This window comes from Ascaphus truei, chromosome 5 (assembly GCF_040206685.1).
Source record: "Ascaphus truei isolate aAscTru1 chromosome 5, aAscTru1.hap1, whole genome shotgun sequence".
NCBI classification, from domain to species: Eukaryota; Metazoa; Chordata; class Amphibia; order Anura; family Ascaphidae; genus Ascaphus; species Ascaphus truei.
The window spans coordinates 61,993,761-62,017,222 of NC_134487.1; the positions used below are offsets into that span (position 1 = coordinate 61,993,761).

At 41.1% G+C, this 23,462-nt stretch overlaps 1 protein-coding gene across 15 annotated transcripts in view; it reads left to right on the forward strand.

Annotated features, from left to right (window-relative positions):
* CADPS2 (calcium dependent secretion activator 2) overlaps positions 1–23,462 on the forward strand; it is a 516,545-nt gene that overhangs the window by 162,250 nt on the left and 330,833 nt on the right. For all 15 annotated transcript variants that reach the window (XM_075599918.1, XM_075599919.1, XM_075599906.1 and 12 more), the window contains exon 8: positions 10,185–10,324. In XM_075599918.1, the coding sequence (XP_075456033.1) occupies positions 10,185–10,324 (140 nt within the window). The remainder of the gene's footprint in view (positions 1–10,184; positions 10,325–23,462) is intronic.

Here is a 23,462-nt window from a genome sequence, read left to right on the forward strand (position 1 = left end):
TTAATGAATACATTGAGGATTCATTATTATTGTGTGTCAGAGTTGAGTTGAGGTTTTTTCCCCCCAATTCATCAGAAGAGCTGTATATTATTTACCAATTCTGTTTAATGCCAGCATTTTATAAAAAAAAATGTTTATAAAAAAATCTGTTTGTTTTTGATATGATACAACAGACTTTTGTGTCAGGCAGGTTAGTAAAAATACAAGGGAAAGAAAGCCAATGTGGTTCTGAAAGGAAATGGCAGCTATTGTAAAAACTAAAAAGACAGCTTTTAGGCAATATAAGTATAATAACAGTATAAGCAGACATAGAGGTAGGAGGATAGAGAACTATATCAGGCTAGGCAGAAAATAATCAGAAGTGCAAAGGCCCAAGCAGATGAGAAAATAGATCTGTCAGTAAAGAAAAGAAGGGTGACATAACTTCTTCTTTTTTTAGTATACAAGTAAGGCTAAGGACCCGCTGCGGCCGGCGGTGTGCGTGGCCGCGAGGCCGCGGGCCACCAGACCCTTTCCTCCAGTCTGGAGGTCCCCGCTGGCTCCTTCCGACGGGGCTGACTGCGTGCTGTGATGCGTCAGCCAGCCGATGCTGCAAGCTTCTGGTGAACAGAAGCGCTGACGCGTCACGTGGTGCAGCAGTCAGCCAATGAGGAGGGAGGAAGGGGAGGAGGAAAGGAGCTATGGAGCTGCGGGAGGGAGGCGGCTAGGAGGGAAGTCTGTGAGGCAGCTGTGCATGGCTCTCCCTCCCTTCACCCCCCGCCCCCCCTGCTCCCAGATGTCTCTGTTTGCCGGGAGCTGCAGAGACCGGTGTGAGGGTGGCGGGGAGCTGCAGAGACTGGTGTGGTGGTGGCGGGGAGCTGCAGAGACCGGTGTGGGGGTGGCGGGGAGCTGCAGAGACCGGTGTGGGGGTGGCGGGGAGCTGCAGAGACCGCAAATAGCTTCAAGTGCCTCTCCACGCGCCGCCTGTCTGCAGTGTGGGCGCGTGGTCTGAGGCAGTGGGGCCTTAGCCTAAAATGAGCAATTGTAATACTAAAGACTTAAGGGAATATGTTGAGGGTAACACAGGTGTAGCAAAACACCCTGCTAATTATTTTTGCTCAGTCTTCACAGCTGAAGGTGGAGAGGCACCACAGTTGGGCAACAGAAATATAAATGGAAAGCGGTTGGGTACAAGTTCATTTACAGAGGAGAAAGTCCTACTGGAACTGTTAAATCTGAAAAGGGACACATCCACGGATTTTAAGATCACTTAGCATGTCTATTTAACCAGTCACTATTAATAGGTGAAGTTCCAGATGACTGAGAAGAGCGAGTGTAGTTCTACTTCACGAAAGCGGAATTGGGGAAAAGGCAGGTAACTACAGGCAAGTGAGCCTGATGTTCGTAGGGGGGGTGGGGGAGAGAGATCATGTTAAACAAATCTAATTGTATTTACTGGATGATTCAGGTAATAAATTGAGGTGAGAAGTAGGTGTAGTTTACCTAGATATCAGTAAGGCTGCCACTGTCTCACATACAGTAGAAGAATGATAAACAAGTTGCAATGGTTGGGACTCTAAGGTTATGGAATGGATAGGACATTGGTTGAAGGATATGGCGATCGGGAGTTGTGGTAAAGTGAGTACATCCAGAGGAGTAGATATTAGGAGTGAGTACATCCAGAGGAGTAGATATTAGGAGTGAGTACATCCAGAGGAGTAGATATTAGGAGTGAGTACATCCAGAGGAGTAGATAGTACACATTTGGTCCATTTATGTTATAATCTACTAAAAAAAAAAAAAACATAGATTTTGCACACAAATATACAGTATGTGTTAAATTCAGGTGTATGGTGCACAAATCACTTTATCAGTTCAATTGTTGTATTAAAGTTACATTATTGGTTATTTGGTTTCATAGCCACAGTGCATCTGGAAAAGAAATAAGATAAAGATGACCATAAAAATAAAGGGTAATGCATGACAGTACAAAAATTACTGATGATATACATGGTTTAAATGTCTATTTTGGTTATCTTATACATCCTATCATTTTGATTGCGATAATTTTTTTTGTCCTTGTACTTGGTTGATTGTGATTACCCATCTATCCTCAAAAAGTAGGGTATTGAGTGTTGTAGTTTGAATAAATGATACTTAATATTTTGTTGCAACCTGATGACCAGAAGAGGAGTTGTTGGGTAACTGAAGAATAGAGATTTCATGGATTCTCTGAGGAATGCTTCAACTAAGATTATGTGCAGATGTCACTGCTGCTTTGTGACTTTCCTGCTGTTAACATAGGTGCTGCTGAGCGTGACAGACAGACTCAGAACTGCACAAAAGTCAAGAAAATTATAAATGCATTTGAACCCTTCAGGGTGTTTGGATTAAGAATAAAAGCGCTACCTCACACAATGGACGGAGAATGGGCACTGGTTAGGTTGTTGGATTATATTGAACAGTATGTACGGGATGTGTGAATGAAGTTTAACATCTTACTTAAAAAATAAAAATAATGGACATACTGTATGTGGATCTGAGATACTTAAGTAAGCATGTGGTGTGTGTGTGTGCGCGTGTGTGTGCGCGTGTGTGTGTGTCTGGCTCAGTATATGCTGTTCTTCGAATAATCTGTTGCAGAACATCTGACCAGTCAAAGAGCAGACCCTAAATTCCAATTACACTGACCCGTCTCCTGATGTTAAAACAATGTGATGAAAACACAGATGACATGATGAACTTAAAAAAAAATATGGGAGGTCCAAAGAAAGAAAGCAGTAGTAATGACTTGCTAGGAGAGAACACTTATTGATTAGGGAGCTTGGCCAGTCTGTATACAGTGTATACAATGTAATGAATGTCAGTGACTTTGTTGTTCTCTGATGTGTGTGTGTGTGTGTTTGTGTGTGTCTGAAACTGACATGCAAGCCTGGGGCTGTGTCTGTACTCCCCCAGGAACCCCCTTACCCTGCTTTGGACTATTGCTGGACACTCACCTCACCTCTGCAATTCATGCCATTGCTCAATCTCCCTCTTGGGACCTGCATGCATTTCATCTCGTGGTGATTATTTAGTCATCTAGCATGGCTCTTTATTGTGGTTATTTTCACATGTTATACATTTATCTTGGTGATTGAGTGGTACTATTATTGAGCATTGAGGAAGAGCACATTAGCATAATATTTTAGATCTCTGATTTGACCGGCCAGTCTTGAGATAATTAAGCAGGTATATTATAATATTTCTGGTTTATACATTCTGCACATACTCCCTATTTCAGGTTATATTTAGGATATTTCTATATCCTTTATCTGTGCATAGACCAGCATATATGTTTTGGGGTTCCGATGGGACTGTTTTAATATTTTTTGTGTAATTCATGTGTCTTTTCCATTGAATAAATTCATTCATTATTTATCATTGCTTGAGTGCTTGTAGTGGGACCCTTTTTCCTCTTTTGTTTATATATATATATATATATATATATATATATATATATATATATATATATATATATAGTAACCAGGGGGATCCTGATGACAAAAGACAGCACACCGCAGTAATAATCCAAAAAGTGTGTATTGTGAACACAGGGCCGCCAACGTTTCGGTCCTCGTTTCGGACCTTCCTCAGGGCAGTGCAGTATATATATATATATATATATATATATATATATATATATATATACATGTAGAGGTATCAGTACTGTGTTAGCCGAGCTTCAATAATCAAAAAATAAATAGATGATACCGTTCTGTGGCTAACGAAATGCTTTTATTTGTGCGAGCTTTCCAGATACACTGATCTCTTCTTCCGGCGATGTTACAATGAATGAAGCAAGGATAACTTAAAAACAGTGTCTCTTGGAATGTTATCTGTGCTTGTCCTTCCCCCGGTGTGGATGTGTTTTATGGCTAGAGGTGTCAAAGGGTAACTGAAAGCAAGTGAAGAAAGAGTGTGTATGTGTATCAGTGTGAATAAAAATGAATGGAGAGCCCACAGTATAAACAGTGCTCTACACAAGGTGTGTGTGGAGTGAGAGGGATATAAATGGTGTGGGTGGGTGTGGAAATGTGAGAGTTTGTAGCACAACTAAAAGTGTGTGTGGATACTATGTGGTCCCTATTGGTGTATATGGATGGAAAAATAAGGAGTATTAGTATGTGTGAGAGACAGCTGTGTGTGCATACATATAGCACAGTATGTACAGACATGGCCTTTAGCGCTCATGGGAAGAGAGTTCGCTAGTGTCAGTAATGACTCATAAAATTTCGATCTCTGTTTAGGCCACTGCTAAGTGTCCCGAACAGTTGCATAAATTTGTATTCATGCAACCGTCTCTCTTTCGGGGTTTTAAGATTACCTTTGAGTATGGCAACCCTCAGATCGTTCATCTTATGGCCAGAGTCAGAGAAATGTTCGCCAACAGGACTGTCTCTTGTTCCGCGTGTGATGCTGTGGCGATGCAGGTTCATTCTCTTGTTTAGCCCCTGTCCTGTCTCACCTATGTAGTAGCAGCCCCCTGGGCATTTCATGCACATGATAAGGTACACGACATTGCTGGAGGAACAGGTGAACCCTCCTCTGATTTTGTATTCCCGATTCTTGTGTGGTATTTGTATTGTGTCCGCTGTGTAGAGCATTGCGCAGGTTTTGCATCTTGGGTCCTGGCATGGTTTTGTCCCGCATTCAGTTGTACTGCTGAATACTTTACTCCTCACCATAATATTCTTGAGATTATGGGGTTGTCTGTATGATAATAAGGGTGCTTCAGGGAAGACCTGTTGCAGTCTTGTATCTTCCTGGAGGATGGGTTGTAGTTATATATATATATAAAGTGACAAAAACCCTCCACAGCAAAGCATATAGCAAATATTCCTGTATGCTCATTTGCATGTCTTAGGCAGGTCTGCAACCCCGCCTTTCACCATTATCACTCAGCATACAGCACTTCCACTGCAGCAAGGGATTCTGGGAAATGACATGCAAATGGCCACAGTGTCACCTTTTGCTTCAAAACCATTTTTAACATGGTTCCCTATAGGCTTAAGCTTGCTGCATGGTCACAGCTTTAAGCACAGCCAGAATCCCTTGCTGCAGTGGAAGTGCTGTGTGCTGGGGGATAATGGTGAAAGGCGGGGTTGTAGACCTGCCTAAGACATGCAAATGAGCATACAGGAATACTTGCTATATGCTTTGCTGTGGAGGGTTTTTGTCACTTTTTTTACTCACCATAACTTAACTATATATATATATATATATATATATATATATATACACACAGTGGTCGACAAACCTATACATTTGCACGCCCTGGGCGAGTGGATTTAACATCGTGGCGAGCTCCTATTGGCCCAAGCAGCACACGTCTGGTACTAAGTGGCGAGTAGATTTTTTGGTTGGGCGAGTAGATTTTTGGATGATTTGTCGAACACTGTATATATATATATATATACACAACTGTATGCTCATCTGCATGTCTTAGGCAGGTCTGCAACCCCGCCTTTCCCCATTATCACCCAGCACACAGCACTTCCACTGCAGCAAGGGATTCTGGGAAATGACATGCAAATGAGCACACAGTGCCACTTTTTGCTTCAAAAACCATTTTTAACATGGTTCCCTATAGGCTTAAGCTTGCTGCATGGTCACAGCTTTGAACACAGCCAGGGTTAAGGTGCATACCCAGAAAACCACCCACAGACAGCTGTTTCGACCTTAATGGGTCTCATCAGTGTGGGGTTGATTAACTGGGTATGCAAAGAATCTAAAGGATATGCCAACCATAAAACTGAGTTAAGTTATGGTGAGTACACACATACACACATACACACATACACACATACACACATACACACACACATACACACAACGCAAACTAGACATACAATCCCAAAATAAAATGGTATCTACTGTATATTACAACTTATATATAGACCCAATAGAAAACACATAAAATAAAAGAATATAAAGGCAATATACATGTATAAATATAAGAGTGTCTACTCAATAAAAAGTGCAATAAACATCACATATCAGCAATAGTGAAAATGTCCAAAAAAGGATATATCTTGACTTTGACAAAACCGCAGCTTCTTAAAGGATAACCTGCATCCATGTAAATCTATTGAGAAAGAAGAAAGAGAAGAGCGTGCCACATAGTGTAGGTCTGTAAAATATTTATTGCCAAAATATAAAAATAAGGTAGCACACTCACAAAGGGAGCTAGGTCATGCACATTTAGAGAGCGTTATCGCTGATGGATTGTACTCATCTGCAGGGAATCCCCCCCGCCTTGTCTGACCTCCAGGTTGTTAGTAATGGAATAGGATCCAGAAGTCCAATACAGCTCGCATTCCAATGTTCAAGTGCGCTACTATGTAGCAGTAGAGAAACAGTAGTGTCTCGTTACAAAGACTGTTCACAGGCACTCACGAACGTGATAACGTAGTCCTTCTATACCATCTGGGTCCCTACGCGTTTCGTTAGCACGTGAATTTGTCAGGGAGGGTAAAGTCTCTGATGTCCACAATGCTTAAGTATCCTAAGCGCAATCATTAGAATCATTTAGACATGATAGAATTTGCGGACTGTTGTAAGAGACAATAGTGCATGGAACATACACCATCGTGATAGTATTGAAAAAGAATACATTTTGAGAGTATATAAAAAACGCTATACTTGTATAAAACATTATTGTATATCATAAATCCATAATAGGAACACTAATAAATGCACAATATATTAACTTGATAATAGGTTAAACTACTACATCAATGAGAGACAAAAGCCACCATTGCCACTCATAAAATTAAAATTGTGAAATGAATGAAATTGATACTGAAAAATGTATAAAAAATTTTCTAGGCAGCTCTCTCTGCCGCTAAAACAAATCGCTGGTTTGGCCTTTTCAGTGGGTCGATCATCACGTCGCCGGCTACTCGCCCGTTTTGGGAATTGTGTTATGATGGGTAATCAAGGCGTTCGGAATACCGTGATAGCAACGCTCAAAAAACTGGCGAATGAAACGGTCAGGCAATTTATTTGTTAATGAACGCTTATAGCATAAGCCCCTCCCTATATGTTTTTAAGAAATTTGCTTTTTCTAATAAATACAGGGAAGTGCTATTTATGCATTAAACATAATTCATTTAAAAACTAGAAACCTTAGCTCCATGATCTGTGCACAGATGCAAATGTGTCTGTACAATAAATTACAGTGTACTGTGCAACTGGAATAGATAACCTCATGTTTCTACTTGAAGAGTAATGTTAACAGCAAATTAATTAACTCAAATTGTGGGAATTGATACAAAAAAAAGAGAATATATGTATTTTAATTGAGGCAAACACAATCCTAAAAAGAAAAAAAATCTAGCTGTTGCAATGGCCCAGTCAAAGTCCAGACCTCAACCCGATTGAAATGCTGTGGCTGGACCTTAAGAGAGCTGTGCATAAACAAATGCCAACAAACCTCAATGAACTGAAGCAACATTGTAAAGAAGAGTGGGCCAAAATTCTTCCACAACGATGTGAGAGACTGATCAAGTCATACAAAAAACGATTACTTCAAGTTATTGCTGCTAAAGGTGGTTCTACAAGCTATTGAATCATAAGGTGTACTTAGTTTTTCACACATGGCTTCTCCATTTTGGCTTTATTTTTGTTAAATAAATCATGACACGGTGTAATATGTCATGTGTTGTTCATCTGAGGTTGTACTTTCTTTTTCACACAACTATATATATATATATATATATATATATATATATATGTACCATCTTGGATACTGACTGGAATGGAAACTTCTCCACGAGCAATACACTTTGTACCGCACACTTTTTACAGTACACAAGCAAAATCAGCCTTGTCTTGAAAAAATGTACTCATTGGCTCTGCAAACAATAAATATAAATTCAGCAGAAAGAGTAACCGGCACACTTGTCAGGGCAACAGTTTGTCGAGCGGGAATGCATCAGCATTGAATACTATTCCATCAATAAATATATTAATATCTTCAGCACCAGCTGGCCTTCAGCATATGAAATGAATTGCAGGCATCTCTGTCACTGAAGATAACGCTATATTTTGCTTTAATCTGTCACTGTACAAAATAAATGAACTGACATGGCCACCAAGTACTGTGAGTTGGTTAACACCGTACATGTACTACCTGTCACCCTTTGCTTGCCTAAGAGAGAAGAAGCGTGTACTCTTCTGTCCTGCTGTAGAAGACTACTGTTGTAATCAGGCAATGTTATTTGACCGGATATTATTCATTCTTCATGCTTTTTGTTTTCCACACTGATTTTTTTAATTGTACAATAATAACATTATTGGAATAATCTCAAATAATAATGAAATGCTTTGAATCCAAAGCACCAGTGAGGAACCTTAAACGTTAGAAGACTTGATCACACAAAAAATACCTACATGTTAAATAAAAGGACTTGAATCACCAATTTACTGACATGTAATCAATGTTTCTGGAGATATGCAAATAAACAAAACGTGATTTCATGTCTAAGCGGGTTGTGTTTTATGTTTGTTTTCACAAACTGTTGTTTTTTTTGAGCCCTTAGGGGTCAAGTTGGGCCCACAATTGGGTCTGTGTATGAAGAAGTGGGTCGGCAGCGAAAAATTTGCCTTTCACATTTTCATTTCGCAATTCGCACCATGTGTGCGAAGAGTATTTAGATTGTTGTAGAATTTGGCGCATTTTTCCCTCTAATTGTACGAAAAACACTTCCTTCGCTATCTTTAAAGTGACGGAGGAAAACAACCCAGAAAGCCTTAACCAAAAGTAATGCAAGTTGCAAAGTTCGGCATACATACCATTTCCATGCCTGCGCCAACATGCAATTAGAACTGCACCCTAATATCCTTACACTTGCTCCATAAAGCCCAAATGCCATTGCAGACAGCGAGACATACACGTAAACGCGCACATAAGGCCAAGGACATAGTGCAGGGAGTAGCGCTGACGCTCATGCTCTCCTGCTTAAGCAGGAGATTTTTCTTGTCACTGCATGAGCGTCAGCGAGCGCTCTTGTGTGCCGGGTGGGAGGCTTTCGGGAGGCGGGCCTGGAGGTGGATTGGGAGGCGGGGCTAGCACGTCACGGTGCCGACGTCACGGACTGCGATTGGCTTCTGGCAGTCACGTGACCGGCCCTGCGCTTGCATGAGCGGCAAAATTTAAACTTGCCTGTCTCCTGCATTTCCACACGCCTGCGGAAGCGCCGTCTAAAGCCGCGCTGATAGGGATGATGTTTCCCCTCAGCGCGGCTGAGCGCGCCTCAGCACGGTCTTTTTGACCATGTCCGAGGCCTAAGAATACTTCATAGGCCCTGCCTGCTACAGATGTATTACAGCGTGATTTACATAATTATTTAGGGCAGGGGTGTGCAAAGTTCCTGGGCTGCGCCCCCTGCCTGGTAGCCCCAGTGCTCGCAACCCCCCCTCTCCGAGGTCAAGGCATACAAACGTGACCCCGCAGTCATTTAACGCGGGTTGCCATGGCGTAGCGTCACGCCACATGACCCCACTGCGTCATTTGACACCGCTTTGCCATGGCGATGCGTCGTTAAAGAGCCGGCAGAGTGCAGGTAAGGGAGTTAAAGCCTCCCCCGACATTTAATTTAAGTTTAGGACATGGTACATAGACCCTATAGTGGATTACAGGGAATCTTTTCAGATTTCTTTCTATGTAGCTGTGTAAAAATAACAATGAATATTAATTGGATTTTTATGTAGATGTGTTGGCCAAATAGTATTATGTTAGATAAGACCCAGCAGAGTTTTTCGCCATTGACCATATTTAGTAAGTGGTGCTACTCCATAAGACTCCTAGTGGCAGAAGACACCTTATAATAGCCTATTCAAGTCACTTAGCTAGAAGGTGTTTTATTGTATAGCACCCCTAAATAAATAAACAAGGACCATATGTATTAAACCCCATCACCTATGCACCCTGGACGTCCCTTGTACTGTAATGTGGCTCCACTTAAACGCTCCCCAAACTGCAAAATGACAAGTACTAAGCAAAACAAGGACCTCAAAATCATGATGCATTAACAAGGAGAGGTACAGGATATTCCAAATGGCTCTTTAAATGAGCTTAATAAATGAACAAGTCTTTGCCTGCACATACAGTATATTGTTATATATGGTAACGTGCAATGTTTTCTGCTTGTCATCCACAGGTAATACTAATGCCGACATCCAACAGTTCTAAGTTACCAGAGCTACACAAAATGGTCGTTCCCAAAAACAGCCAAGACACAGAATTGAAGATTAAATTGGCTGTAAGAATGGATAAACCACCTCATATGAAGCATAGCGGGTAAGGATAAACCAACATTGTATCACTAAATGTAAATTCATTATGTGATTTAATGCATGGGTTCTAATGCATATGAAATGTAAAAACATTTGTAATCCTATTTACCTGTAGTTGGTTCTTTTTGTTTGTTTGCATTTTGCCTGGTTCCATATACAGTACATATACTTGTAGTATTTTTTGTTCAACATAAACTACTATGTTAAACCTGTCACCCAATTTCAAGCATAGAGTAAATGAAAACAATTACTAACTTTCCTTTATTCTACGCATTTACAACGTGTATCCAGGCGTTTTTTGAAGTGAAACTTCTTTGCTGGCACCTAGTAAATTTTGATGGGACAAAACTCCTTCATGGACACGAAAATGTGTAATGCAAGGGATGTAAGGCACGCGCTCCCCCGCTGGCTAATCTCACAGCCGCTCACGCATGCGCAGAAGTGGCCAGTGCCATAAAACAGATGGGAATGAATACTGCAGCTCCATTTATATATTAAACAGAAACAATTACAATGTATAACCAATTAAATATGAAAATATGTAAGAAAATACAGCTACTAAATTAGACAAAAAATATACATCTCATGCAAACATAAGAAGCACTACATTCAAAGCACTGTCCTCCAAAAAAACAATTTATCTTATTTTTTTTAAAAAAATTTTTTAAGGACTCTCCCTTTATTCTCTCAGGATTTGAGCTTGAAAGGTATTTTTTTTAAAAGACGGGGTGTGTGCCGGGTTTGCGCGTTCTAAGTGAAACTTATTTGTGTTTTGTCAGTGAAATTGTATTTTGATTTTGAATTTTTTTATTTCGTTTTCCATAATAAAACATATTACATTTCAACAAAATACCAGTTTACAGTGATTACAATATTCCTTTACATTTAACAGTGCACTAAACAGTAAATAATATATTAAAATTACATATACTTTAGACAATGACAACAAAAAAGTTCCTTTTGTTGTTTCTGTGCTATATCTAAGGTTAACAGACATTAAATATGTTATTCTTTTTTATGTTTTAAGGTTAACAGATATTAGATATGTTATTATTGTTTATGTTTTTGACTGAATGAAAGACTTTAGAGAGTATAATTTAAATTTCAGTGACAAAACACAAAAGTTTCACTTGGGACGTACATGCTCGGCACACACTCCGTCTTTTTAGGGACTTCAGAGATTTGATCTCTGTTATATTGTAGGGAGGCCCATTACTTCTATTTACATTACTCTTTATTAGTTGTCTTTATCTATTTCCTGTGCTGTATGCTGCTCTCGCAGATTTCTAATACAGTGCTAGAAATCAGTTCAAACACAGAGTGAGGGCACAAAATGGGTGGAAGGAGAAGGTATAACATTGCTGGCAACTGCTTCAGGTACACACATTCATAGTCTCTATGCAACAAAGTGGCTCCCAGTGACTTCCAGGAAATTAAAGGAAAGGTGTTAGTAACCATTTTTAAGAAAAACTGAAATCAAAGTTGAACATGGTTTGAAAGCTCCTATAGTCTGTCAGCATTTTTGAAACCTGGTATTTGGAGGAAATATTGAATTAAAATGATGTCAGGTGCGTTAAGAAAATACCTTTGCCCACAGTGCTTCCTAACTACAGTGCTGAACTCGTTTTTATTTTTCTTCTTGGGGGAAAAAAAAAATACCTTATGCTGCTGGTGTTAGCGGCATTTGTGACTAGTTTTTGTAAGTTTGTTTTAGCTCTTCTAGTATTTGCATATTTCAATAAACATACAGTAAGTGAAGTGTCTCAGCTGCAAGCATTAGAACAAAGTGTTCAGATGTGGCAGTAATGTACGTGCGTTGGCTTCTATTTTTGCAAATATTTACATTTCATCAAACAGGAAATGCGGAAAACAAAATAAACCCTATGAAAAAGTTCAGAGTTCTTACACAAAGGAGTTACCCGGGAAGGTTACAAACATAGAAACTGGCAGAAGATAAGGATCATGTTGCCCACCTAGTCTACCCATTTTCCTATTTGTGGTGAAACAGACCCTATTAGATCCTTTACTTTCATATTTTGAATAACCCTATGTCTATCCCAATATTATATGTTGTTCCCTTACTGTAGTAGCTTCCACCACCGCCTCTGTTTGAAGGATGTTCCATGAATGCACCACACTTTCCACCAGTGGTGAAACTACTCTATGTGCAGCCGGTTTAGAAAATTAGTTCAAGTATATTTTAAACTTTCTTAAGAACGAAATGCAGGTGTGAAAGATGGGCCGTTATTAATATTAAAAATTGACTTTTTGCCAGTATCATAAAAATGCACCTCTGTGCTATGGGAAAAAAAATATCAAAAGAGAAAGTAAAAACTTAATCTAGATACTGAACATTTCTTAACTTCCTTCAAGTGAGAACACTCGTGTACCACGTCCGCTGTGGACAAAGCATGTTTTTGTAAGCCCAGCTCATTTCTCATCGTGCTCCACAGCTTGACATGTATCAGGCAATGAGATTTTATATTGACCGAAACACTTGACATGCAAGAGTTTGCTTCCTCAGGTGGTCAGTTCGCTGATGGTGAATACTCTGAAATGTTACCCCTAATAAAGCTATTTACAGAAGCACTTAAGCAGCAATTATACTGTTTTATTCACTAATCAGCTCGGATCTTGATATATGTTAGGCATGTAATTAATCTGGATCAGTGAATGAAAAAGGTACATTTACATATAAACTATATAGATATGTTTGTGTATGTGTATATATCTATATTGTGAATGCATATATAAATATATAATTATAAAAAAGAAAAATACACATATAGGGTATAGGTTCCATTTGGGAGCTACTAATTACTGAGTAAGAGCGTTATATATAAACAAGGAACACTAGATGGCGCTCAAACACTCTATCTAAGTGCAACAGTGCAGTAAACCGTGATGAATGAATCAATATATACCCGTGCAATCAAATAAGAATAAAAACACTCAAACCCTTCAAGGACTGTTTCAAGGTCCACTCTCAGAGCAAAAAAGGAAAAATCAGGGGAGCGTCAATATCTGAAAGAAAATAAATAAACTACCATAGTGCATAACGTTTCAAATAAACATATGAATGGTAGAACTCCAAAAAGAAAAATATGCTAGATCATGGATAAATTACTCAAAGGTCCAGTCATAGATAGTAATCAGGAGCAAAAAGGAGCAAAAATCGGGAGGTAAATGAACCCAGTAGAGAGACACAGAGCCAAGATAATAAAATGCCAAAAAACAATTTATCCGACAATCGTAAAATTCAAGGCTTACAGGATACCAGATGGTTAAGAGCGTTGGTTTTTAGGGTGATGGTCTTGTACCGAGTCGCGACCTCGGGGAACCCCACACACAGCCACCTCCTCCACCGCTCTCCGTCCTGTGCTGTTAGTCCAAGCCGACACGTCACTTCCGGTTTGCACTCGTGTAGTTGGCGCCACCGGAGCTTCAGCTGTAGATTGTAGACTGTCTCCCTCTGGATCTTACGTTGAGGGTTACGCTCTACGCGTTTCGCCGTGCAGGTTGACGGCTTCGTCAGGAGTACATTAACCCATGAAAGGATGTCTTATATACCTTCCATTATCACAATGACCTTTCCTCTCATAGGTCAAAATGCAATCAGATCTAAACAGTTGGGTAACTAATTATCATAGCCCGGTGAAGGAATTGGGGTGCTCAAACCCGCAGCAACTCCATCCAAAGGCATAAATATTAATAACCCCTGGAGATACCAATGGGAGTGGGTAGGCAGAATAAAGACATGTAGGTGTATGGGCTAAAAGTTCAAGGGATTGAACAGGTCTTTCTAAATGAAAGGGGAGGTGACTCACTCAACCTTCTGGACCGCAGAGAGGCATATTGGATATTTATGCTTCAGACTAGAACCCCCTGCGGTCTGAATGTAGAGTGGAATCTGAGTCACTTTCTTAAATAATTAAATAAAAACTCCTTATATCTGAAAATGCTGTAAAATCATAATATCAATGCTTATCCTATTGTCATCATTTTTTGACATAATAATGAGATCCTCATGCAGATGTAAAACAAAAATTACATGAATTATCCCATTGCTTAGCACTACGTTTTTGACAGTATTTTGTGTCAGTTTCTTTAATATATTGTGTCTTGTACTAGACCCGGACACACGGGTTGAGCCCTCACAATAGAGGTGGCATTGCCACAGATCAATACCTGAGCTTATGGTTTAGGGCTGTCATAGTGATTACCTTTAAGAGCCATTGATTAATCTACGGTCATGATTTGTAATAGATAATTGAGTAATCGCAGGAATAGCATAACTGATTCCTCTTCCCCTTTGGAAGACTCAGAAAAACAAGACACTATATTCAAGTCTTGCTGATCTGATTCATTTTGTTTTTAATCAATTTTATATTTGTATGTTAATTTTGCCAGTGTTTGTGCTGATAAGGATCCTAGATCCTTGATATATATTCACTTGTATGTCTTTGTTTAAGTGGGATCTGACTTTAGATTGGGCACCATTTCCAATAGGAGCTTAAAAGGATTTTGTTTATTTTATTTTTTAGCCTGCTCCTATTGTGACTTCAGTTAACACAATTTTTTCTCTCTCTGCCTGTCCCTTCCAGCTCACAGTGTGGCCGTGCGGGGCTCTGTGTGATTGGAGCTGTTCCGTCTGCCCCACACAGTTATTGGTGGCACAGCGGCGAGCTTCAGCCAATCGGAGCACTTCGTGACGTCACTCGGGGCGGGAGAGGAGGCTGAGAGTAAGGGAATAGCTTCTTGCCTTCACGGAGCACTAGGAGCATGCGCGGGCGTCATTTGGGGGCGGTATTTACCCACAATCCTATGGGTTGTTGGAGCGACGCTCCGTGTGACGTCACGCGCATGCGCGGTGGGTCCGCGACGCAATTATCCACAGATTTTTGTAATTTAACCATCAAACATCAGATATATAAGGTGCCCAGTCTAAACATATTCCATACTCCTTGATAAAGGACCTGTTGGTCTGAAACGCGTAGGAGGTCCCTGTCTGTGTCCCCCAAGGGGGTGAATTTGTCTCTCACCATGCTGCAATAAAGAAAAGTTTTTTTACTCCACACCTGGCTCCCTGGCTGTGCGCCACTCGTTTTTTTCTACTAATTATCATAGCCCTCTTACATAGTATAAATCTCATACATATATTATACAATTGATTTAAAATACAATCTTTAATGTAATTATTCTAATCTAAAATATCCTTTAGATACACATTTTAAAATAAACATTTGTAATATATAAAAATCCCCATAAATCTCTCAATCAAAGAAAAACGACGATTGTTGAATCTCAAAAGACAAAAGAAAAAACATTATCAGTACAGAGTAGCAATATAAAACATTAGCACGACTTTATTTCTCTTGTTATAAACATTCCCTTCAAAAAGTATCATAAACCTAAAGAAAAGCATTTAACTCAAAATCCACGTTTAAACCCAAAGGTACAAGTGATTTCAGAGTGAAGATCCAGAAACTTTCCCTCTTTTTCAGAGCAGTAATTCTGTTTCCACCTTTCCAGTGTGGTAACACTTGTTCTAATATAGTGAATCTGAGGCCTGATGTATCACCTCGTCTTACATTGCCAATGTGTTCAAGTACACGTGTTTTTCCAGACCAGTAAAAACACGTGTACTTGAACACATTGGCAATGTAAGACGAGGTGTAACCACACATAATTTGTCAAACCATTTTATCCATAAACATAATGGTGATACATCAGGCCTCAGATTCACTATATTAGAAGAGTAGGTACTTGCCGAATCAGGAGTGGAGAGTATCGGATCGTCGGGGTACTAGCCAAGGTCAGGACTGGAGACAGGAGAATGGTCGTTCGTAGCCGGATCAGGAGAGGAGAGGTGCAGAGTCCAACGTGAGTAGCAGGGTCAGGCAACAGCAAGACAAGGCAAGGTACCTGGAACTCAATGCAGCAAGGCACGGCGTCACACAAGACTATGCTCAGCAATGAGAGACTGAGCGAAGCAGGTATTTAAAGGGAGATCCTCCAATGAAGAGACAGGGCGGAACCAGGAAACGGAACCCCATAGGCTGCTGGTGCACGCTGGTGTGCCTTATGATGCAGTCTGATCAGGAAGGGAGGCGGGACTGAGCTCACGCCGACCCGCGCGTCACGGAGGTCAGGGGGCGGAGTCCGGTGCGCAAGACTCTCCCACGCCGGTCCTGTCCGTCATCGGGGCGGGGGCGGAGACCGGACGTGTTTCAGAGGGGAGGCTGGACGAGCGCAACCGCCGATTGCCAGAGCAGGGGGCGAAGCTAGAACCCGCGGAGGGGCAGACAGACCGCGCAAGATGCGCGCGCAGCAGGGACATGAGACTGCGCTTCCTGAGTGCCCGTCACAGCAGCAGGTTTGAGGTGAGGAGACGGTCTCCAGCCGCCGGGATTGCGAATCCTCACAATAATCAAGGCTCATTGTTTGTACTTCAAACATTTCTGGCGCCCATCATTATTTCACCCGCATACATGCTCAGTCTGCGCAGATCCAGCACCCTGACAAGGTAACAGAGACTGCACTAACCTATATATAATATTTGCGCATGTAAACTCCTTTAGTACCGGGAAGGAGGGACACACACACACACACACACACACTAGCTGTACCTGGCATAACATACACCGATCTAGGAGATCTGAAAGGTAAATAAACATAGGAGATCTGAAAGGTAAATAAACATTACTCTTTGATTTCACCCCTCCCTTTGTGGTCTCTTGTTCCCTACCTTACTCTCTCCTTCTTCATGCCCTGCTCCTCTTTGCACTCTCTCCTCCCCTCTCTTTGCACTCCCTGCCTTACTGTGTCTCTTCTTCTCTGTGCACAATACAGTCCATCCTCTCATATTGATTTCATCTGTCTCCTCCTCTCCTTGCTGTGTCTCTGTTTCATCCTACTTACCTTGCTATCTGTCCTACCCTCTCTTTGCACTCACTCCTGTCCGATGTGCACACTACTGTCCATTGCCTGCTCCTCGTCATCCTTCTGTCGCCTCCTCTCCTTGCTGTCTCTCACCCTGTCTCCTCCTCTCCTTGCTGTCTCTCACCGTGTCTACTCTCCCCTCTATCATGCCCTATTCTTCTTTGCACTCTCTCCTCCCCTCTCTTTGCACTTCTTGCCTTACTCTGTCTGCTCATCTCTGTGCATACTATACTTTCTCCTCTTCTTGCTGTCTCCACTGCCATTTAAATCCCCTCCCCCAGTGTTTCCTGGGTGAGTGAGAGGCACCCAGTCTATCACAGGGAGATATATATAAAGGAAATAGGAAGGAAATCCCTGCCCAGAGCATTGTTCCAGAACTTAAAATCTAAGTGGTATCTTGGGAGACTAAGTACAGTAGAGGGCAGTGCTTGGTCACAATAGTTGGTAGGTAGCAACTTTAGGTGTGTAACAGTAGCCCTGAGTGCAGACTATTGGAATGCTTATTTTGAGAGATGAGTTTTAAGGTTGGTAGGTATTGAATTAGATGGGTTAATACAATTAGCAAGGAGGCGTGGATAAAAGCATGTGTATATATGGCTGGCCCAGGATTAACCAAAGCACCAAGAAGGAGGAGGAATAGAGAGAGGAGGTGAATAGATGATTTGTAGGGGCGCTTTATATTGAGGGGTGTAGAAGTTGTTTGAAAAGGTGTGTAAATAGGGGTGCAGTGTCTGTGCAGGCATAGGTGGAGGGAAGGAGAGAGGAAGAGATGTGGAAGTTGGAGAGAACAGAAAAGTGAGTGAGGAAACCGCAAATAGAAAATACAATAGGGAGGACATATTGAGATGCAGGGAGTGAGGTAGGCGTAGAAAGTTCCCCAGGTATTGGAGGAGGTGACATAGGTGTATAAATCAGGCCTGGGCGGGCAGTGTATTACTGAAGGTTACACAGCAGCTTAGAAAGTGTGTCTGTAGATGTGAAAATAATTGTCAGAGCATTTGGAAAGCCAATTGCTCACAGTTGCAGTGTTGATGAGGAAGTGCAGAGTCCAGTTCTTGTATTCTTCACCTCCAATTCAATTACGGGTACCATAGAGACCGTGGAGATTTTTCAATAGTTCAATTCCTCCGGCATCAGTATGCTGATGGTGAAGGACCTTTTTGTCACCAAATGTAATAACATGTTTCTATATTCAAATAAGCATATTCATATTTGTAGCGGAGTTGTAGTGGTATCCTGGATAGCAAAAGATCTGAAAAATAATTTGCATATGTAGCCGGCAAGAGACAAATTGTAGCAGAATGCTAAAAATAGTCACAGTTAAGAAAATGTACATACTCTTGTTACCATGTCAATAAAAAAAGACTACTGGATACTGAGAGTAGCTACAGTATGGAATGCACTAGTCAATAATGGCCTCTAGATACGAGTATCATCAAATTAGACTGAACCTTCATGAATGATAGAAAAGGACCCATGAACATTCAGGGCATACTCTAATGGTCACTAAAACCGTGGTTCACTCTGGTCTAGCTAAGGTAAAACCGTTAAATGTAACCAAAGGACACATCTTGGGATATACAGTAGGTAAGGGGAGGACATGAATACAAGCACAAGAGAGTGGTATTGCTTAAACAGCCTGACATTGGGTATGTGCATTAACAGAATATTAGTGTCAGCTTTGGAAGATGTCAGCTGTGGATGATCTGTAGTAACAGACTGTCCAAGGCATTACACATTGTCCGCTAACAATTGTCAGGACATGAATGGAGGTTTTGTTAGAGATGAGTAACAAATGTTGTCAAATGTGGGCCACATGGGGTCCGTTATATGTTGTTGGGCATAATGTGAAATGGTTTACTGAGATATAAATGAAATACTTTGTTATAGAAACAGACTGACAGGGCTATCAGTTCAGACAATATAGTTACCAAGACCTCATAATGCTTTTGTCCCCTTCCTGAGATAAATCTCTTAAGTTTATGGATGGTCAGAGTTCACATGTAGATCTATAGGTAAGGTGTTGTCCCAATAATAAGTTAAAATTTGCAACATTAGACAACCTGATTTCAGGTACATGTATTAACAAACAATAGCATTCGGTTCAGCCAAGTATCCTCTGAGAGCAATCTGTAATAACAGATTGTCTAAGAGGTGGGACACTGTGAACTGAGAGAAATCAGGATGAAAATATGTGGCCATATGTGGGTTGCATTTGAAAAGTTCATGCGGGTACCACATGCTTCCTCTACCTATCTCACCGTCTTCTCTCTTCTAAACATTCGGCAATTAGAGTTATCACGAGTGCTTTTATCATCACTCACACGCTACGAATAAGTCTTTTGTCAATAGCAAGGTTCAAAGAACTTACGGTAACTGGTTACAGCGTTTAACCTTACATAGTATAGTTTATTGGATATTTGTTGTTTCCCTCCGTGTACGGTTTTAAGGCTAGTATTTGAAAAGCAATTAAATAGATCTTCTATTATCCAAATGCTACAAATAATTGATGAGCAGCTGCATGTCTGTGTTTTGGAAATACACATTTTGTTATGAGGCATGTTACTGCTTTTCACATGTAGAACACAACCTTAAAATACTGTAATTAATATACTACAATGAGAGGCATGGCAGCGTTAATTGATTTTAACAGCAAGTGTGAATGATAAATTAGATAAACAAAAGACTTGTATAGGATTTATAAATATTTTTTTAGTAGGTTTTATTGGCTAATCTTGAACAATTTTGAAAATACACAAGGTCAATATCGTCATAAAGAATAAAAAGGAAATGTAGAAATGTTGTTTTGAAAGATGCAATCTATATTTTTTAATTGATATCACCTTTTCATAGGTCTTTTCGCACTGCCTTCTGTAATTATTAGCTATCGTGTTGATACTATCTCTCCAAGAAGACCTCTTATTTTTCAGGAGTAGAGAGGGTAACAACGGCCTTTCATTACTTTCATTTGAAGGAAAGGTTTGGCTGACTACTGTTTTTTGTATTGTGTGTAAAGCGAGATGAAATATGTATCAATTTTATTTGATTCAATTTATTTTCCAGATTAATAATTGACTTGTATTTGTAACAATGTAACCACTCTAGTCGTAACAATCACAGTTTTGTTAGGACATTGGATCCTCTACAGGGTGACATCACTTCTGCTTTCACAGCTTTCACTTCCTGGACATTGTACACAAGTTTTAAGAGCATGTAGTAAAATATATAATTTAGGAATATATTTACATATTAGCGTCTGACTACGTACAAGCAATAGACTCCTCCATTTTGGTTCCAAGCTCCATTTTTTTTTAAAATCAAGACACAGCCCCACTTTGATTTTGACATCATGGATCCAATCTTATGTTTCTTATAGAGCCAGGGTGGGCAACTCTGTCGCCATTCGCCACTTGTGGCGAATTGGCAGTGAAACTGTGGCGAACAGGGCTGCCGGGACTCCCTGATGGGGGGGGGGGGGTATTCTAACTTTCCTAACAGGCGGCAGGGGGAGATGATATGCAGCGGTGGAAGATGGTAAGCTGCGCGGAGATGGTATGTGGCACCCGGCTGAAAGTATTAGCCGGTAACATAATTACTTGTGAGAGTCAAAGCAGGACTGCAGGGGAGGTGCGCCATCTAGCAGCCTGACCCGGAACTTCCTGTCTGCTGCTACCTCACGGCTCCTCTCTCCGTGCTGCTCCTGCTCTGACTCAAGAGATTCTACTACCAGACAAGGTAGGCATGGATGGGAGGACTGGGAGAGATATGAGTGGGTCAGGGAGAGATTTGAGGGGAGATTGGATAGATGTGAGACATGTGAGGGGCTGGGTGAAATGTGAGGGGGCTGTGAGAGATGGGAGGGGGCTGTGAGAGATGGGAGGGGGCTGTGAGAGATGGGAGGGGGGCTGTGAGAGATGGGAGGGGGGCTGTAAAGAGATGGGAGGGGGGCTGTGAGAGATGGGAGGGGGGCTGGGTGAGATGTGAGGAGGGCTGGGTGAGATGTGTGGAGGGCTGGGGGCTGGGTGAGATGTGAGGGGGCTGGGAGAGATGTGGGGGGGTGAGGGGCTGGGAGTGATGTGAGAGGGGCTCTGGTCTTTACCCCCCTTTCCCCCCCCCCCCCCGCCCACATGCAGTGCTGTTCAACTGAATAAAAACATTTTTTTTAAAAACATAAATATAATACATAAACATAAAACATCTCCCCCGTCTCCCTTCCCCCTCCCCCCCCTGGTGGGAGATAATCTTTTACTAAAAATTTTGAATCCCACCACTGGGGGGGGGAGAGGGGGTGCTTGATGATGGGGGAGATCAAGGGTGCTGAGGAAGATGATGAGGGGGAGTTAAATGAGATGGTGATGAGGGGGGTTAAATGAGATGGTGATGAGGGGGGTTAAATGAGATGGTGATGATGAGGGGGTGAGGAGATGATGATGAGGAGGGTAGTGGTGGCGTAAAGGGGGTGAGAGGATTAGGGGGGTTGCGGTCTGAGGGCGTGCGCTTGCTGTGCCGTGCGCGCGCATGGCAGTTATAGTTGGCTGAGGTTAGGGCAGGGAGCGTGGAACCGGCCGACAGGGGGAAAGATGAGGAAAATAAAGATTTTACGCCGCTACCACCACTGAAATGTGTGTGTGTGTGTGTGTGTGTGTGTGTGTGTGTGTGTGTGTGTGTGTGTGTACGTACAATGTTGATAAATAATTTATTAAAGCATTTCTTTATTTATTTCAAACGTATTTATAACACACACACACATACATATACATACACACAGTACCTCACTCGCTCACAGCATACACACAAGAAGCATGCGTCACGTGCACGCGCGTTCGCACGGGTGCACACACTATAGAACGGCCCTGAGAATTTATAAACTTGTTCAAACAGTGTGTGTTTAAAATGTTCGCATGTGCAACATAACACCTCAATTTATACATTGTGTGGCTATTTTCACTTCTAATTTGCCACAACTGTGGCTACATTGAAAAATAGGTTGCCCACACCTGTTATAGAGTTTGTATCTTCATTTTCCCCATCTCTGACTGTGGTTTCATTTCTCAGCCTCTTGCCCTGATTATTAATATTTCTCTACATGGGGCGGTGGGGGAGACCTTCTGGCTGTGGATGTTGCTGTAGGCAGCAGTAGTCAACCTGCAAGGAATTAAATTCTGCTCTTTCTAGACTAATTGCAGGTACTGGAGAGAAGGGAGAGTTTGTCAGCCTGGAGTTGGCAATTAGTCTGTTGGGCGGCTTGTGGGATACTGACCAGCATAATTGGGAGTCCTCTCCCTGTATTGTTGCAATGCCATGCATGAACATTTAGCTCATTAGATGGGTGCCAATAAATGTCCCACTTTTCAATTTATATTAAATAGTCCACGGTCGTCTCACAATTTATTCAGAGACAAATAGAACATATCTTCCACAGCATCATTTCAGTCCGTTACATCAGGTTTTAAGGTATATAGAATGTAGTGATAGAGTGGAGAATCCTTGGCTTGGTTGTTCTTAGCTTGGTGGTGTTAAATGATTCTAAAATTCTATAAATCCCAATACAATTTGTATACATTTTTCCTTATCCAGTCTTAACATAGTGCAAAACACAGGTGATTGCTTTTAATTATCAACATTAGAACACTGGCTCTTCATTTAGCAATATTAACTTTGATTTACAAAACCCTCTTTGTTCTGTCACTAATAACTATGACATAGTATTAACTGTGTTCCTAATCTTTTAAAACTGATCTCTATTGTATTGTCTTACTACTTACTAACTATTCTTTGAGTCCAAACTCAAGACCATATACTATTCAGCATAATAAAATCATGATAAATTCTTAATTACAATAAAACATTGCTATACCTGCCTGTCTTCAGACTGTTATCTTCTTATCTTTGCAGGGGCTGCTAATAATTTTCCAATATAGTTACATAGTTACATAGGTGATGAGGTTGAAAAAAGACGTAGGTCCATCAAGTTCAACCTATGCTAAATTTAGACAACAGATACTTTATCCTATATCTATACTTACTTATTGATCCAGAGGAAGGCAAACAAAAAACCCCATTATGGAGAAACATTAATTCCTTCCTGACTCCAAGAATTGGCAGTCGGATTAATCCCTGGATCAACATCCTTCCCATGTATACTTATTTGTTATATCCCTGTATACCTTTCCCATCTAAAAAGATGTTCAACCTTTTTT